The sequence below is a fragment of the Pelophylax lessonae genome (genome assembly GCF_965119305.1).
Source record: "Pelophylax lessonae genome assembly, chromosome: 5".
In the NCBI taxonomy this organism is placed as follows: Eukaryota; Metazoa; Chordata; class Amphibia; order Anura; family Ranidae; genus Pelophylax; species Pelophylax lessonae.
The window spans coordinates 141,042,418-141,061,409 of record NC_138772.1 but is presented as its reverse complement, the minus strand read 5'-3'; the positions used below and the strand labels follow the sequence as shown (position 1 = coordinate 141,061,409).

General features: G+C 41.7%; 1 protein-coding gene across 2 annotated transcripts in view; it reads left to right on the top strand.

Annotated features, from left to right (window-relative positions):
• Window positions 1-18,992, top strand: part of COLQ (collagen like tail subunit of asymmetric acetylcholinesterase) — a 158,176-nt gene that overhangs the window by 119,891 nt on the left and 19,293 nt on the right. For both annotated transcript variants that reach the window (XM_082259199.1, XM_082259200.1), the window contains 3 exons: window positions 1,733-1,777; window positions 2,320-2,355; window positions 17,421-17,501. In XM_082259199.1, coding sequence (XP_082115325.1) covers window positions 1,733-1,777; window positions 2,320-2,355; window positions 17,421-17,501 — 162 coding nt within the window. The remainder of the gene's footprint in view (window positions 1-1,732; window positions 1,778-2,319; window positions 2,356-17,420; window positions 17,502-18,992) is intronic.

Sequence of the window (18,992 nt, the reverse complement as noted above, 5' to 3'; positions counted from 1 at the left end):
TTTTTATTCCAGAGCACCTGCTGCCATTTTTCTGCATCCCAGTTCCTATGTTTCTGTGCATAATTGAGTCATTTAGCCTTGTTTCCACCTCTGGTTTTTGGCCACAATTCTTCCATGAAGACCACTTCTGCCCAGACTTCCTGCAGACAGTAGATGGGTGAACCTGGGTCCCACTGGTTTCCACCAGTTCTGTGCTGATGGCACTGCTGGACATCTTCCCATATTGAAGGGAAATAAGCATGATGTGTCTTTCATTTGTTGCATTAGGTTTCCTTGGCAGACCACTGCATCTATAGCCCTCAACATTTTTCTATGTGCATCTTCAAAACAACTTGAACAGCACATCTTGAAACCCCAGTTTGCGTTGAAATCTTTGCCTGGAAGATACATTGCTGATGAAGTATAAATCCTGTGTCTTGTTACTGCGCTTAGTCTTGTCATAGTGTATGACCTGTGACATGAAACTGTCTTCCAAAACCTCTCCATAGTAGCAAGGTTTGGCTTTTCCTCACCCAGTTTTAAGCCTCCTACACAGCTGTTTCTGTTTGTTAATGACTGTGTTTCAACCTACATATGAAATTGATGATCTTTAGCACCTACTTGGTATAATTGGTTAATCATACACCTGACTCTAATCCTACAAAATCCTTTGTACAATTGTGCAAGTGTACAAAGTGTGCAAGTGTAAGAGCTGAAGCCGATTTTTTAGTCAAAGGGTAGTCATACCAAATATTGATTGGTTTGCTCACTTTGCATTTTGTAAATTGATAAAAATAAACAATTCAAATATATATATTTCTTTCAATATTTCAGATCTCCCACCTGCAGTTAGTAGGTGGTGAGCTTGAGAGAACAGAGCCACGTAATCTCGAAGGTTATTTACTGCTATGTTGCAGATAGCTTGTGTTGTGAATAAACCTGAATTGCAGAATATTAGATCACATTCACAGTTAAATGATTCAGAGTAGGGACTTTCTGATTCTTCTCCTGCTAGCAGTGTTGGAACCATCTTGGTTTCAGTCTGTAGAAGCAGTCAACAGTCCATCAAGAGTGCTGGACCTTCTTATTAGAAATCATGTATTAAGTGTTTATTTGTACAATTTCGTTTTTAAATAGATTACGAAAAATTATAAAAAAGAAAGTTTTGATGTTGCTACATCTGGACATATTATATGAATAGGTTGACAATGTTGCATGCTTTTATGTGGACAGGCAAATTTCTAGCAGATGGATGCTGTTAGGTTAACACTTATCAGATGGGTTATCTGATAAGCTCTCTTTTATTCCACATCCCCCCTCCTCTTTTCTTTCCCCTCCCTCTTCCTTCTCTCTCTGTCTCCTCCCTCTTTCCCCAAATTAAATTCCCTCTATTTTTCAAAAAGTCTTATTTCCAAAGATAAATTATTGTGCTATATTTTTCTTTCTAATCAGCAAAGTGACCAGGTATTTTAAATTATATACTTACATTTCTACCATAGTCTTCCTGTGCATACATTACCCTCTAAGCCATGGCCATACATTTTTCATGCCCACCATCCACTGATACTTCATACACGGTTATGGAATATTCTGCTATTGAGACTTACATATACTGTATAATAAAATAACTGGCCTGGATACCACAATTGGTCTAGTCCACTTTTGGTTTTTGACAAGGAAATTAAGTTTATTAAAGATAGCTCAACAGATAGTGTAACATTGATGTTTGATTTCTTATCTGTGTTACTTTCAGGGTGCAAAAGGAGATCCAGGAGAATTGGGTCCCAAAGGTGAACAGGTAGGAAAATTAACATATATATGTGTGAAGCTAGCCACAAAATAGTCTGTGCCTAGGAAAGGAGAATGTCTGGTGTGTAGACCACTTCCTCTGTGCTATCTGATGTCAGGTTTCCTCCTTAGTGACAGTCTGTTAGAACCTGATTGCACGCTTAATGGTATCATGGTGTTAAACTCCCTTTTCCAGTCGGCCACTCACCACAATACCTGTAGGGAACCTACTGCACTCTAAAGAGACAGACAACTGATATAGCTGCTTACCAATATCTTCAATATCAAATTGTATCATTTGTAAGGCATCATTGTTTAATCAGGCAACTGGTGGTGGAAAGTAAAAATATTGTCAGAGCTTTGTGTCCTCAGAAAATACTCTATTATGAAAGACTAGGTTTGGCAGTATCTAGTGGCTCCCCCAACATCCTTTTTTTTCTTGGAACACAAAAAAAACCCACAAAACTTTGGAACACAAAGTATTAATGTCATGACAGTATGTCAAGATATAATAAATAATTATGTTTATACATTTTCTTTTTCTTTTCACAGGGCTTTATGGGTCTACCAGGAATGCTTGGACAAAAAGTAAGCACATGCAAACATTTTAATAATTTGTATGCAAACATCACATTTAGAGTAATTTTGTTTTTATTTTGGATACATGGAAAACAGGGTATGCTTTAGGATGTAGTAAACATATGTGTTAATTGCATAAATACTAATACTAGGAGTAGATGGTCTAAACAGCCAGGACAAGAAGAGACACAGAAACTTTGACCTATAAAAAAATTTTCTTAAAGAGAAAGTAAACCCACCCCAAAAAAATGAAAAAAAAAAAACATGTAAGACAAAAGCATATTAAGCTAGTATGCATCGCATACTAGCTCATTATGAAACACTTACCTTAGAACGAAGCCTCCGCAGTGCCACTCGCTCAGAGACAGGATGGCCGACATGTTCAGCCGTCCTGCTTCCTGGCTCGCGTCCTCTGGCCATCTGATTGGCAGTGGGAGCCGGCGTTCACGGCACAGGGCTCTGAAGGAACGGCAAGTGTGGCCGTTCCTTTAGAGCTCATGCGCCGATGATGTCATCGGCTGCATTTAAAGTAAATATCTCCTAAATGGTGCAAGTTTAGGAGATATTTACAGTACCTATAGGTAACCCTTATTAAAGGCTTACCTATAGATACAAGTTCCAAGAGAGAGTTTACAACCTCTTTAAGCATGGATCTAGTTGAACCTTGGAAAAAATTCAGAATTTCTATACACAAAATCAGTTTTTAGGCATATTTTTAGGCATATTTGCTTGAACTCTCCAGGATCCCCCAAACTGAATTTCTCCTATGTTTAGATACGAGAGCAGCACAAAAATACCCTACTGGAACCAGAGGACTGGAGCAAAGTCTGGTCTAGGATAGGGAAATGTTCTTTTAACGTGACTATTTTGGAAGTAACTTACAAAGTTCTCTCTTGTTGGTATTGGCTACCTGGGCAAATAGTACATGCTGTCCCGAATTATAGAAGCAAATGTTTCAGGGGCTGTGGTCAACATGGTGATGTACTGCATATTTAGTGGTCCCGTCCTAAGCTGGTTGCCTTTTGTTCTAGAATATTCCTCCTATTTTCACAACATGTAGCTATAATGGCACAATATAGGAGGGCAATGGTTGTCTTGCAATTGCAAACATACTCCTTGTAGAGCCACTGCTATGACAGTAAACACCCATGACTGCAGGCTGTGGCACCCATTTTTAGAGAAAGCTTGCATGTCAGTGAAAGGAAGTGCTCTCCCCCAAATAGGGTGAGTGGTAAATCTGGTATTCCTGACTTGGTAACACTAGGTGTAAACATTTAGAGCCACAGCCTGGGAGTGTTTAGATTTTCAGTCTCCATTTGGGAAAGACCAAAAGGAAAGATGATGTTAAAAATATCTAAACACAAAAACATAATATATTGCAGCTTACCAGTCATTAGATACGGTGGCAGCATTGGTTTTCTTGTTTCAGGTTTTTAAGATCGATATTCACTTGTTGATCCTGCTAGTTACACACTTCCTGTCCTTGAGTGACAATGCTCACTGTCCTTGAGTGACAATGCTCACTGTATCTATGGAGAAGGAGTGTTGCCATCCAAGGACAGGGAGTGTGTTAAGACTACAGAACAACTCGCACTGGCGTTCTGTATGTTAACAGAAAAAACTTGGATAGCTGATCAGATTTTCAGTTTAGGGCACATAAGTGCAATGATTTTCTGTTTTTTTTTTTATTCTTTACATTTTTATAGAAGAGTGGTTTTGAAAGTTACAAAAAATACAGGAAATAAGACAATCTGTAGGTCATATAGGTAATACAGAGGAAATATTTTCTGAACAAAACAGTATAAGTGACATGCATAAAGGGGCCAGCTGAGGGAAAGTGGGAAGGTCACCCCATATGGGAGCATACTGTGACCAAGCCATCTCCGGGGTTTTTTTTTTACCTATGAATGAAGGTAAAAAAAAACCTTCTGTGTGCTGCTCCCCCCCACAGCCCCCATAATACTCACCTTAGCTCCCTCCTTCTCCTCATTGGCTGAGATAGCAGCGGGAGCCATTGGCTCCCACTGCTGTCAATCACATCTAATGAGGAGAGAGCTGAGGGCGGGGCCAAACCACGGCTCTATGTGTCTTATGTATGCATAGAGCAGCGGCTCAGGAGCAAACACGCATCAGTGTCCCCATAGCAAGCAGGTTGCTATTGGGGGCACTGGTCCAGGGGGTAGAGCCAGGAACGCTAGCGGGGGATCCGAGAAGAAGAGGATTTGGGCTACTCTGTGCAAAACTATTTTAAGTAAGGTAAGTATGACATATTTGTTTGTTTTTGTTTTGTTTTTTTTTTAAGCTGAACCTTTAATACCACTTTAAACGTTTGCTCTTAGGTTTAGATATACAGTATATCCTTGGATTGCGAGCATAATTCATTCCGGAAACATGCTTGTAATCCAAAGCACTCATATATCAAAGCAAATTTTCCCATAGGAAATAATGCAAATTTACATGATTCGTTCCACAACCATTTATTCATAAATCCTTCCGTTTATAGTCCATATAAAAAGATTAAAGCAATATGATAGGTTGTGTAACCATAATCTGTCCATCCAAAAATGGCAGCCTTCACAAGGGTATTAGAAGCCAAATCCAGCAGGAGCTACAGTGTATAAAAGCGAAGAGAGGCTCCTCTAAGTGTAGCAATATGGTTACATTTATTGAATGTACAACATTTGACAACTCTCATGGTTTATGATTAAAATAGGCACATCTAAGTATGCAGGTAAAACTGTCCACATAGATCATCCTCCGCACCGCCGGCTCTCGCTGATGTCAGTCTAATCGTGACCGGGAAGACTACCCTGCAGTAGAGAGATCTGAAAGCGAGGCTTGAAGCGCTCGTGGAGCGTAGCGTGGAAGGGTTGACGTCGATGGTGGTGCCGGAGGATGGGGACAAGGGCCTCTTCCCCACAACCCTGGGCTGTGGTTGTGGAGGTATGCAGGCGGGGGCTTATTGGAATCTGGAAGCTCCCTTTAACAAGGGGGCCCCCAGATCCCAGCCCCCCCTATGTCAATGAGTATGGGGTACATTCTACCCCTACTCATTCACCAAAAAAGTGTTAAAGTGAATAAGGACTGCACAAAAGTTTATGACGATTCCTTTATTAAAAAAATAAAGATCCAGCATCAATCATAACACCACTGCCGGACTTGAAAAAAAAAAAAAATAAGCTCCGCTCACCACAAATACTCCAGCGGTGGCGTCGTGATTGATGATGGATCTACATCGGGGGACAGGTTTTCTTGTTTTTTTTTTTTAATAAAGGAATTTTCAAAAACTTTTGTACTGTCTTTATTCACTTTTACACATTTTTGGTGACTGAGTAGGGGTACAATGTAATTACCGCTAAATCCAACAAACAATGTATTCGGTATTTAACTCAAAATTCTTAGTGAATTGCACTTTCAAAACTGATTAACCACAAGCGCTGATTTACAGCATTTTATTGGCCATTATTTAACTCTTAGTGAATTGACCCTTATGTTGTTTCAGGTAGGGTATTTTTAACACTCTTTCATCAGCAGCCTAATTGTAGCGTTTGCGGATGGAGATGGTTCAAACACTACAGAAGAGTCAGTGCATTGTCTCTATTACAGTATGTACTGAAATGTTTCCTGGAGTACCAATTTTTTTTGGTCTATGACCACACAAAAACAAAGAGGATTCACCTAAATAGATTGGAAGATACATTAATATGGATTTAAATTTGTTCTTGTGGTTCAACACAAATAGGTGATGGACACAACCGACCACAAGAATGAATGCAAGGAACAATATATTTGTAGTTATAGTGAATTTCATACTTCATTTAGCATCTCATGTTACATTTATTTAACTTTTGCTTTCTAAACTTGAGTCACTCGATGCCTGTGTTATGTGCACTGTCGGCTTTGAGCAGACTGCAATGTATTTGTATTATCTGCCTTATCATTCTTAATAAACCAGCTAAATATAGCACTCCTTACTGGCAGCAACTGTGTTATCTGTGATAATCATATAATTTCTAAATAAGGACCATGTTAAGGAAATTTATTTTGTTCTCTTAACTTGTGGATGAACCCACTAAGGGAAAAAATTATTTAATGAATGTAATTTAGTCTGGAAGTAGAAATTAAATTGTATTCCTGTTGGCTATTGGGAAAACATGAAAAGATAAGGCTGGGTAAACCATAAGCAAAGCATAATTTAAAAAGGAATATATTCAGTATATGCCACACATTTTATCTATTTATTTCTTCATTTTAAGTTTGTGGTGGGAAGAGTAGAAAATAGTGCATCTCCTGAGCATTCTACAGAGAAAATAAAAGCATAGTTAAAAATAATCATTTAGATGATCATTTTTCACCTTTTGGAGAAAACTAACAAATTAGATTTTTTTTTTTTTTTTTTTTTTACTGCAGCCTGTACGTTTCACTTCCGTCAGATTTATAAACAAGCCATAACAGCGTATCTAAATGGCAAGTTTTGTATTTTAGTTTTAAGCAGATCCTTGCTAGGGACATTTACCCTCACTTTTGGTCCTGATCACTACTGTCACCAGGACTTAAAAAAAGGTTGCATATAAAAATTTTAGTTGTTGCCAAAACAGGAATAGAGAAGAAATCTTCTAAAAGGGACACCTGTTCCAGTGAAAACTGACTAAGAATGGGTTTTCCCTCACTTATAGGGATGTCCTTTAACTTTCTGCTGTGTATATTTAAAAGTAAAAAAACAGTTTTGGCTATAAAAAAGATTTAAATGTACTTAAATGTTGTGATAAAAGTAATTTATAACAGTAGGTTCTACCATATTAAGTACACTGATTGCTAACCTTCTGTATTTGTTTTTCCGGACTTCTTAATTATTTTAGTAATTAGGCTCAAGATTTAAGAATAAATTCAAACTACCATTGATCTGTTGGTTTAATGCTTGCTTCATTTCATTTCATTTTTGAATAATAACAAATACAAAATAAAAATTATTTTTTTTTATCAGTAGTAGCTGGAGCACTAGATTCTGGAAGATTGCCATGGTCCAGTTTCCATGTTGCCACTGGTTTTTTTTTTTTTAAAGGTAACTTTATTCAGTACAAAATAGAAGTACAAAGAGAGAAAGAGAAGATGAAATTCGCCCACACATATAAACAAAAAATCATAAAAGAAAAAAAAAATTGAAAGAAAAATGTCTGTATAGCATATTGTCATCAATCAAAAAGCATACAAGTGCAGGATACATATGCAGTTGAAGACCAACATATGGGATCCCAAATTATTTTCCCCCAGATAATACAGTATTTAGTAAACAAGTATCATGAGCAAGTAAACTGCCCGGTTCCTGGCTCATATGTCTAATCTGGAGCAATAGATGATACAGTTCAGTAAGAAGACACCCATGGGTCCCACATTTTATGAAATTTCTTGGGGGATCCCCTGACCTTATAGGTCAACTTGTATAATGGAATATCTTGAAAAAGCTTAGCGCAGTTAGGGATAGTATCATCATTAATATTTCCAAAGAGACAGCGTACGGGACTACATATATTAGGCAGTTGTGTAAATGAGGTAATAAAAGCAGTCATTGCAGATCAGAAGACTCTTATGATTGGGCATTCCCAGATCAGATGGTAAAATATTCCATCCACTGAACAGACCGGAGGACAACTTTCCCAAATGAAACAGGAGGTAGGGGGTATAGTATGACCTGTAAAGAAATCTAGCTTGATCAACCTTATACCTAGAGGAAATAAGAGTGGGTACATGTAAAGAAAGGATTTCCTGCCAAATCTTCTCCGGGATGTCTGAACGCCAACGAGCTTCAGTGAAACAGAGTCTATCCGTTTTAGAATGGAGCAGGGAGTAGTAGTATGTAGAAATAAGTTTGGAATGCGAAGAATCACAAAATAAGTTCTCCAAAGTCTAAAGTCGGCTTTAGAAGCACATTATGCAACCCGAATTGTGCCGTCGCAGTATGACGCAGTTGTATATAACTAAAATAGGCTGTAGAGGGTTAATTAAAAGTTGAAAATCTGAAAATGAGCAGAAAACACCCGAAGAAAATAATGAGAAACAAATTTTACCCCGTGCCTAGTCCAAAACGCTCCATCAGTCTGACGACAAAAATTCACAAAAACATGGATCATGCCACAATGGGGCATTAGTAGAGTATTCATTAACCAAACCACAAGTAAGCATTTTAGAAAAATTAAAAATCCGCAATGTCATGCATAACGCACTAGTGCTGTCCCGACCCATAGTTGATTGGCGGTAAAGTACGTTTTGAAGAGATTCATATGTCTCTAGAGCTGAAGCAGCATTATTCTACCCAGCCTCTGGGTAGAACCACCGATGAGCATGATCAAGTTGAGAAGCTATATGCAGTATCTCACAAAAGTGAGCACACCCCTAACATTTTTGTAAATATTTTATTATATCTTTTCATGTGACAACACTGAAGAAATGACACTTTGCTACAATGTAAAGTAGTGAGTGTAAACGGATCTTTGTACCCCAGCTGGGCATATCCGCCGGACCTCTGTCTCCTGTCTTCCAAATGCACCCACAGCCTGCGGAGAAGCCATACCCAGCCCGTAACCCCTCAATCACGAGACAATCCACACAGGTGTTGAGGGTTAACCATGCAGAGCTTAAACTGTTTATTACATTCCAAGACACAGTTTTACATACAGTTAGGGAAACTCCCCTTAGCCTTGCCACAGAAGGGGGATAAGGGAACATAGACCAACCAATGAGAACTGAACATTTGTACATTTGAAACAGGCAGTCTTAATACACACCCCCTGCGGAGAGATGTCTCCAGCTCAGACCATTGTCTGCCATGAATCCACACACTTAGACGCAGAAACAGGAAGGGGGGGGTGGGTTGTAACATTACATTACATTAACTCAATGCCATGAGTCAGTTGTTCAGAGGATGAATAAAGGGAAAATAAAATGCAATGCCCCAAACTCATAAGAAAATGACACAAAGGGGTTTACAATCCAGGGACAGGGTGATCCGTCACCCATAGTGACGGTTAGTACCGTCACATCTCTTCCCCCCAAAGGTAGACTAATCCAGGTACTAGACCTCCAACTGGTCTGTGCCTGAGTTAGTCGGGTAACAAGTCCCAAAGAGTCAATGTCTGTTTGCCTGGATAATTCGTCGGCGTTGCCGTTTTGCTTCCCAGGGCAGTAGTGGATGGTAAAGTCAAAAGGCTGCAGTGCCAAACTCCAGTATCTTCTGGCCCATAGTCTGTCGGTAGGAGGCTTGCGCACAGTCCCCTCCAAAACACACAGTGACAGTGGGTTCTGTCACATTTCTCCACTTTTAAAAACAGACTAACGAGGTTCCTGACCCTCAAATGGTCTGGACCTGTGTTAGTCACAAACTTCCACCCCAGGCAACCAGGAAAAGTAAAAGTATGACTCTGGCGCTGGGGAGCAAAACCGCACATAGGGTCTCCCATGAATAAAAACAGCTGCTGCAGAGTGGGAACAGCTGTCTGCACTCCTCTGATCCAGGGCAGGGTTGCAGATATTGGGGGGAGCTAAATAATCCTCTGCCCTGATGCCAGCGCTTCCGCTGGTAGGGAATGTAGGCTGGTAGGGCTATGCATTTGGGGAGAAAAAGATACTTGCTTTTCTCCTGGTGTAGTTACCAGCCGTTGAGAAGTTATCTTGCAGGGACTGTCTCCCGGATTCTTCATCTCTGGTTCTGATGCTGGGCAGAGACCATCAGCGCTCTGTCCTGTAGCCAGCGCTTCTGCCGGGGGGATAAACACTGGGGTAGTGTCCAATTGTTGGGGAGGGAGAATTGCGTCCTCTACTCCCGGTGGGGATATCTGCTGTTGGGAAAACAGCTCACGCAGATCCTCTCTCAAACTCTCCGGATCCAACTCTTTTTCTGATGCTGGGCAGATGCCAGGGGCACTCTGCCCTGTAGCCAGCGCTTCTGCTGGGGGGATAACCACTGGGGTAGTGTCCAAGTGCTGGGGAAACGGCTCACTGAGGTCATCCCTCGGACTCCCTGGATCTAACTCTGAGGGTGGGCAGAGGCCAGCGGCACTCTGCCCCGTAGCCAGCGCTTCTGCTGGGGGGATGAACATTGGGGTAGTGTCCAATTGTTGGGGAGGGAGAATTGCTTCCTCTACTCCCGGTGGGGGTATCTGCTGTTGGGAAAACAGCTCACGCAGATCCTCTCTCAGACTCTCTGGATCCAACTCTTTTTCTGATGCTGGGCAGATGCCAGGGGCACTCTGCCCTGTAGCCAGCGCTTCTGCTGGGGCACCAGATGAGATACTCTGGACTTGCTGCTGATCACCATTTCCCAGCCTTCCAGCACCTGTCTCAACTCCCCCTTCTGAGACCTTCATGCTATCAGCTTGTCTCGCTGCCTGGGGGACCTCCGGTGCGTTCCGGCATTCTAGCGCTCGCAGTGCCCTCTGTATCATCGCTGCTTCTTCCATTGCAGTTAGTACGGGAAAACGCAGGGTCACTCCTGGCCCCATTTGCTTCTCATCTTCGTGACTGTCTGCTATTTCTCTCGGACAGTCCCAGGCAACGGGAGCCATGCCAGGCTGCTGATCACCGTCAAACAGCCGCTTGTAGGCAATCTCGAGCCCCCATTCCTGCTCAACCAGGAACTCCAATTCCTCCAGGTCACACACCTCGTCGGGGAGGTCCAGCACCTCATCTCGGAAATCCAGAATGTGTTCCAGCCGCCACTCCTCATCGCTCCCAAAGTCTGGGTCTCTGTACATTTTGTGATAGAGCAGCCCCACGCCGCCATAGCCAACGCCTTCTGTTGGGCTGCCATCTGCTGTACCTGGCCACAGTTGAGCCGCGAACCACAGGAGGGCTCTGTAGCTGGCGTCCAGCCTCATTTCCTCCTGGACCAATCTTCCGAGCTCCGTCTTCGCTTCATCTCGTGGTCGTTCCCTCAGGAACACCTCTCGCGCACAGTACTGCGTCCGGTACATATCTGTGGAGGAGGGAAGGATCTTCCCCTGATGGTGCCGCTCGTGGCTTAGCGCCTCATGCCAGAGTTGCCGGCGGATCACATCCTCCCAGCCGAGCCTGGTGTGCTCTGTCGCTGGTCCCCGATGGTGCTTCCGCATGCCTTGCAGCCTCCTCCCGAACTCCGCTCTCATGCTGGCTGGTCCCTGTATCACTCCTCGGCAGCTGCCCAGATCTTGAATCCTGGTGGTGGTTTGGATGTCCTGGACTGCAGGAGACATCCCACCGCTGCCAACCAATGTAACGGATCTTTGTACCCCAGCTGGGCATATCCGCCGGACCTCTGTCTCCTGTCTTCCAAACGCACCCACAGCCTGCGGAGAAGCCATACCCAGCCCGTAACCCCTAAATCACAAGACAATCCACACAGGTGTTGAGGGTTAACCATGCAGAGCTTAAACTGTTTATTACATTCCAAGACACAGTTTTACATACAGTTATTGAAACTCCCCTTAGCCTTGCCACAGAAGGGGGGGAAGGGAACATAGACCAACCAATGAGAACTGAACATTTGTACATTTGAAACAGGCAGTCTTAACCACTTAAGCCCCGGAAGATTTTACCCCCTTCCTGACCAGGGGGTATTTTGCGATTCGGCACTGCGTGACTTTAACGGACAATTGCGCGGTCGTGCGGCGCTGTACCTAAACGAATTTGACGTCCTTTTTTTCCCACAAACAGAGCTTTCTTTTGGTGGTATTTGATCACCTGTGCGATTTTTTGATCACGCGCTATAAACAAAAAAATAGCGTCAATTTTGCAAAAATAACAATATTTTTCACATTTTTTTATATGAAATTCCCCAAAAAAAAAAGTAAAAATCAAAATTTTTTAACATTTTCGGCCAATTTGTTTTCTGCTACATATGTTTGGTAAAAAAAATCGCAAAAAGCGTATTTTGATTGGTTTGCGTTTAAAAGGGAAAGATTTTTGTCATTTTTGTTGTTTTTTTTTTAACGCGTAATGGCGGAGATCTGCAATTTTTTTTGCGGGACTGCGACATTGCGGCGGACAGATCGGACCCTTGACTGATATTTTTGACACTTTTGGGGTTACCAGTGACATTTCTACAGTAATCAGTGCTATATATATATGCACTGTTACTGTAAAAATACACTGGCAGTGAAGGGGTTAACTTTATTTGAGAGGGAGGGGCTGTGTGTGTCCCTAGGGGCGTGATTCTAACTGTGATTGGCTGTGGCTTGAGGTGTAGTTACACTGATCAACGGATCTACATAGTAGATCCGTATGATCAGTGTCTCTACACAGGGAGAACTGACAGGCAGCTTGTTTACACAAGCTGCCTGCCTTTCTCCCTCTCCCCCGCCGATCGCCGAGTGACCAGCGGACATCGGGTCCGCCGGTCACACGCGCGGGGGGGTCCGTGACCACGCGGGAGCGGGAGCGAGCCGCCGGCGGCGCGCGCTCGCTCCCCAGACCCTCCCAGGCTAGTGACGTAGCGGTACGTCACTCTGCCTGTGAGGGGCTGACCGCTGCAGTATATAGTCGTGCGGCGGTCGGCAAGTGGTTAATACACACCCCCTGCGGAGAGATGTCTCCAGCTCAGACCATTGTCTGCCATGAATCCACACACTTAGACGCAGAAACAGGAGGGGGGGGGGGTGGGTTGTAACATTACATTACATTAACTCAATGCCATGAGTCAGTTGTTCAGAGGATGAATAAAGGGAAAATAAAATGCAATGCCCCAAACTCATAAGAAAATGACACAAAGGGGTTTACAATCCAGGGACAGGGTGATCCGTCACCCATAGTGACGGTTAGTACCGTCACAGTGAGTGTACAGCTTGTATAACAGTGTAAATTTGCTGTCCCCTCAAAATAATCCAACACACAGCCATTAATGTCTAAACCACTGGCAACAAAAGGGAGAACACTCCTAAGTGAAAATGTCCAAATTGGGCCCAATTAGCTATTTTCCCTCCCCGGTGTCATGTGACTCGTTAGTGTTACAAGGTCTCAGGTGTGAATGGGGAGCAGGTGTGTAAAATTTGGTGTTATCGCTCTCACTCTCTCATACTGGTTACTGGAAGTTCAACATGGCACCTCATGGCAAAGAACTCTCTGAGGATCTGAAAAAAAGAACTGTTGCTCTACATAAAGATGGCCTAGGCTCTAATAAGATTGGCAAGACCCTGAAACTGAGCTGGAGCACGGTGGCCAAGACCATACAGTGCTTTAACAGGACAGGTTCCATTAAGAACAGGCCTCGCCATGGTCGACCAAAGAAGTTGAGTGCACGTGCTTAGCATCATATCCAGAGGTTGTCTTTGGGAAATAGACGTATGAGTGCTGCCAGCATTGCTGCAGGGGTTGAAGGGGTGGGGTGTCAGCCTGTCAGTGCTCAGACCATATGCCGCACACTGCATCAAATTGGTCTGCATGGCTGTCGTCCCAGAAGGAAGCCTCTGCTAAAGATGTTGCACAAGAAAACCCGCACATAGTTTGCTGAAGACAAGCAGACTAAGGACATGGATTACTGGTACCATATCCTGTGATCTGATGAGTCTAAAATAAACGTATTTGGTTCAGATGGTGTCAAGCGTGTGGCGGCAACCAGGTGAGGAGTACAAAGACAAGTGTGTCTTGCTTACAGTCAGTGCTGCCGACACTGGGGAGCTACAGTTAATTAAAGGAACCGTGAATGCCAACAAGTACTGTGACATACTGAAGCATAGCATGATCCCCTCCCTTCAGAGACTGGGCCACAGAGCAATATTCCAACATGATAACTGTGACGGTGGCGGTATCAGACCCCTAGCCTTCTCATCCACCTCATGGCCAAAGACCAGGCAATCCCACACCCTGCCGTCACTTGCGTAACAATGCCACTCTCAGCTGCACCCAGCACACAGATTGTCCAGCTTGCGGAACCACAATCTAGATGCCAGCAGACTGAGAGCGATTGTCACTGGGTTAATTAAACGATTAATCCTTTTTCTGCCACCACCGCTACATTTGAGCCCAGCGGACGCTCGTAATTTTAGAAATACCAATTATGACTTTAGCTTAACCATCTGTAACACTTGCGTTTAAGAGCTTAGAGACAAAGTTAACGCTTTTCAACATAAGGTTTAATTATAAGAAAGGTGAAGATTGGTGCAAATAACAAATATTTACAGAAAATGGGTTACAAAGAAATAGAGACCCAATACAGCAATTTAGAAATATGAAAATAAAGAATGAAAATACTTGCATTAAAACGGTCCTGGTATTACCTTATTTTCAGAAGCTGAACGGGTATGATCGGTTCCCCTTGAGCGATGTTATGGCTCGGATGGTAGGATGAGAACTGAACTCTCTATCAGTTCCTGTCTTTTTATCTGACACTCAAGGGGGTGTCACCAGAAGGACTTGGCCAATAGGCTCTGGATCCATAGGCGGTTTCCCTGGAGGCTCACACATGCTAAGACACATCCCTTTTAGACAGATTATTAAAATAACTCATATCTGGAGATATGTAACAGTTACATGCTTGAAACGGACATTGGATTGTACGGTTTTGAATCTCCTATTCACAGACACTAAACATGGGTTATCTCGGAATAACCTCTGACCTGTAGGGCATCTGATCGCTAGCTTGTCTTTCCTAGGCATGAAGGTGTTCATGTTTGATCTTGATTCGATCAGTATTTTATCTGGCATTCAAATATATATTTTCTAGAGACATATCTTGCTTGTGTATGAAATTATGAAGTTTGTGGTTAGCTGTGCCCTAGACCTAGGAGCCATATGCTGTGTTCAGATTACCAATTAACTCTAGAGCACGAGGAGACGGAATGGCTGGGCGGTCAGTCTGCTTGTGTATATTAAAGGTGTGAAAAGTGTTAGCTGCGCAGGAACCTGGCATTCAGTGACCCAGGGGGTCATTAACACTGCCAAAAGGCTGGGGGATGAGGCTGGTAAGAAATGACCCATTTGGTTTTTAACACCATCCACTAAACTCGAAACACAAGATGGATGCTTACGACAGCATTTGAACGAAATGGCGGCCTGACAAACTAGGGTGCCAACGCACTATACCATTACAATAACGACCCCAAACACTCCTCCAAGACGACCACTGCCTAATAAAGAAGCTGAGGATAAAGGTGATGAACTGGCCAAGCATGTCTCCAGACCTAAACCCTATTGAGCATCTGTGGGGCATCCTCAAATGGAAGGTGGAAGAGCGCAAGGTCTCTAAAATCCACCAGCTCCATGATGTCGTCATGGTGAAGTGGAGGAAGACTCCAGTAGCAACCTGTGAAGCTCTGGTGAACTCCATGCCCAAGAGGGTTAAGGCAGTGCTGGAAAATAATGGTTGCCACACAAAATAGTGACACTTTCGGCCCAATTTAAGAAATTTTAACTTAGGGGTGTAGTCACTTTTGGTGCCAGCAGTTTAGACATTAATGGATATGTGTTGAGTTATTTTGAGGGGACAGCAAATTTACACTGTTATACAAGCTGTACACTCACTACTTTACATTGTAGCAAAGTGTCATTTCTTCAGTGTTGTCACATAAAAAGATATAAAATATTTACAAAAATGTGAGAGTTGTACTCACTTTTGTTAGATACTGCAAGTTTGTAGGTTGGGAACAGCCAAGCCCCCCTCTAAAACTGGCAACTGCAGGGTATCTTTTGCTATTCAAGCAGCCTTGGCTCTCCAAAAAAAGAATGTGAGAAAGAATAGAATCAATCTGAAAACGGCATTTAGGGATATATACCGAAGAATTTCTTAATAAATATAGAGGAATCAAGGCAGATTAAAAGAATTTTAAAAATATTCAATTTCCCTAAAAAGGTCAGGGGAAGGTTGTCCCCATGTTGCCATTGTTAACTGGTTCATTCTCTATAGAGACATGGACTCCTAAAAAAATGTAAAAATACAATCCTTTGTAAAATCCATGTATAACACTCACTTTACATGCTCCAGTGCAGACAATCTTCCCTCTCTTGCAGAGCTAAAGCTCCACAAGAATTTACAGCATCCAACACTATCAGGTCCACTATTACATCTTGATTGCTTGGTGCCTGTCAGTACTAAGCTAGTGCTTGGAGAGGGAAGACCCTTTTTTCATGGACCCTGTCCTTGAAGCACCTGCCCACAGCTGAAAGACATAATGGCATGTCTTGTGTGCCAACGCTTAATGTTCAGAAAGAGAGCTCATGTTATTAAAATCAAAGTAGAAAATAATAATTTTCCAAGGATCAATGGATGTGAGAGTGGTATTTTACATTGCAGAAGTATACTAGGGAAATTTTCTCATTTCTATTATACTGTGTGTGTATCTATATATTATATATATATATATATATAATATGAAAAACAGGGGGTAAATCGCGTGTGTGTGTTATACGCCGATATTGTACCTGGCTGCCTCGAAGGGGGGGGGTGCCGCATTACACAAAGCCAAGATCTCTTGTGTACTCGGCGCTCATAGTCCCGCCTCTTGGACCAACTCTTAGCATAGATGTCACATGTCCCAGCACTGGACCAGTGTTTTGTCTATCATAAGAGCCAGCCATGGAGGTGGGACTGTGTGTGACTGCGAGCGCAGAGTAAACAGGAGATCCCTCTGTTTAATACACCACAGATCAGGCAGCAATGGTGAGGCTACATATGGGCACAGATCATGCTACATTGATGGGCAATGGTGAGGCTGCATATAGGAACAGATCAGGCTGCATTGATGGGCAATGGTGAGGCTGCAGATGGGCACTGATAAGGCTGTATTAATGGGCACTGACCCTTATTTTGCTTTAAAGTTCTTTATTTAAAATGTAGGTTTTTTCTCCTGAAACTTCCCTCATAAAACTAAGGTGTGTGTTATATGCCTGTGCGTGGTATACACCGATGAATACAGTATGTGTGTGTATGACACCTTTGTGAATGGGCAAATCTACTAGTTTGTCATACATTAGCCATGTTTTCAGGGCATCTTATACATTAGAGAAAAATATGTGTGATAATGTAGATTATTTGTTTGTTTTCATAATGAAGTATATATTGCCCATACTAATACAAAATTATTTTATTTTTTATTATTTACTCAATTCCAAAGGGGGAAATGGGCCCAAAAGGAGAGCCGGGGATTCCTGGAAATAGAGGGCCTACTGGGAGACCTGGCAAACGAGGAAAACAGGTACTGTCAGCTCTAATTAGTTGTTTTCTGTCAACTAATCTTTTTATCTATGAGACTATATATATATATATATATATATATATATATATATATATATATATATATATATGTGTGTGTGTGTGTGTGTGTGTACTTTAGTTGATAAAACAGTTGGCAGTGTTAACCCAATGTTTTCATTCATAAATCCTGACAGCTGTGTAGAGATGGCCATATGTTATTCAGTAGATGGCTGAAAAAAAATTCAGATTTTTGAAAATGTGTGACTATTTCCATCCAGTTCTTTAACTACTGTTATGAACTTGTTAATATATTTTTTATTATTTTAGGCAAATGACCTATGCATTATAAAAGGTTTTCCTTTTCTATGGATAGTGGGTATTTGTAGGATAAAGAATAGAACTCAATGGCCAGCTGTGAAATTAAACCATTTTCTTGCAATACAACAAACATCAACCAAAATGAGCATAGCTCACATTGTTATGATATTTGTAATTGTCTTTTGTATTTCTCCAAAATCTATTCCAAGCTGCTACATACTATATATCAGAGTGTATTATTAAACCAAAGCTTACACTAGGCTGGTGAATAGAACTCATGACATAATTTTGTCTTCTATTCAAAAAATAACACTATCATTTCATGGATATGGAATTCCTTCCTAAACAACAAGTGTGTGACTAAAGTAATTTGCATCTGATTATAAATGGGAAATACTATATTTAACCACTAGATGGAGCTAGGTTTAATAGGACATTCCTATCATACTTCGCTCTATCTAGTGGTCAAATTCTGTATTTTCCATTTTAAAACAATGTCTTACATTCAAACAGAACAGGTTATAGTCTGTTTACGTTTGTTTTTTTGCCCCATTCACACACAACAAATGTGCAAGTAACTGGGCAAATGATTTTGCAAATTCTTTATAAATCAACCCCATAGTGTGCATCACCTTTTCATTTGTTTCGTTTGTATGATTGCTTTAGTATATGTATAATTTTTTAGGGTGTGTTGCACAAATTAGAATACACATTTATATATTAGTTACACAGTAACACAGTGTTTTTTTTTTTACATAAATAAAGGTTTTATTTTCAAACCTATCATTATATTTGCAGCCAGGAAGCATGCTAACAAAAGAGGGGAGATTTCTGGAAGCATTTTGGGGGGAATTTGATAGTTGGATTTAACCCTATTTGAAGTAATTTCAAATTATTTAAGGCTATTTGAAACTGAAAGGTTTTGGCTGCTTTTTGGGATAATTTAAGGAAGGAAACCATAGTATTCAAAATATTTAAAAAAAAACAGGTAATTAGGCCATGTTCTTGTATTGGTGGTTTCCACAGTTGTTTTTTAAAAACGGCCAAACAAACATATACCCCGCTGGAGCTCTGCAGCAGAAAGGGGGTGCTATGGCTTCCATTCAGGCTGCTCTGGTGGAGCTAAGCCAATTTACAGTAGCTCATGTATACCTACTCTCAATAAGACAAATGA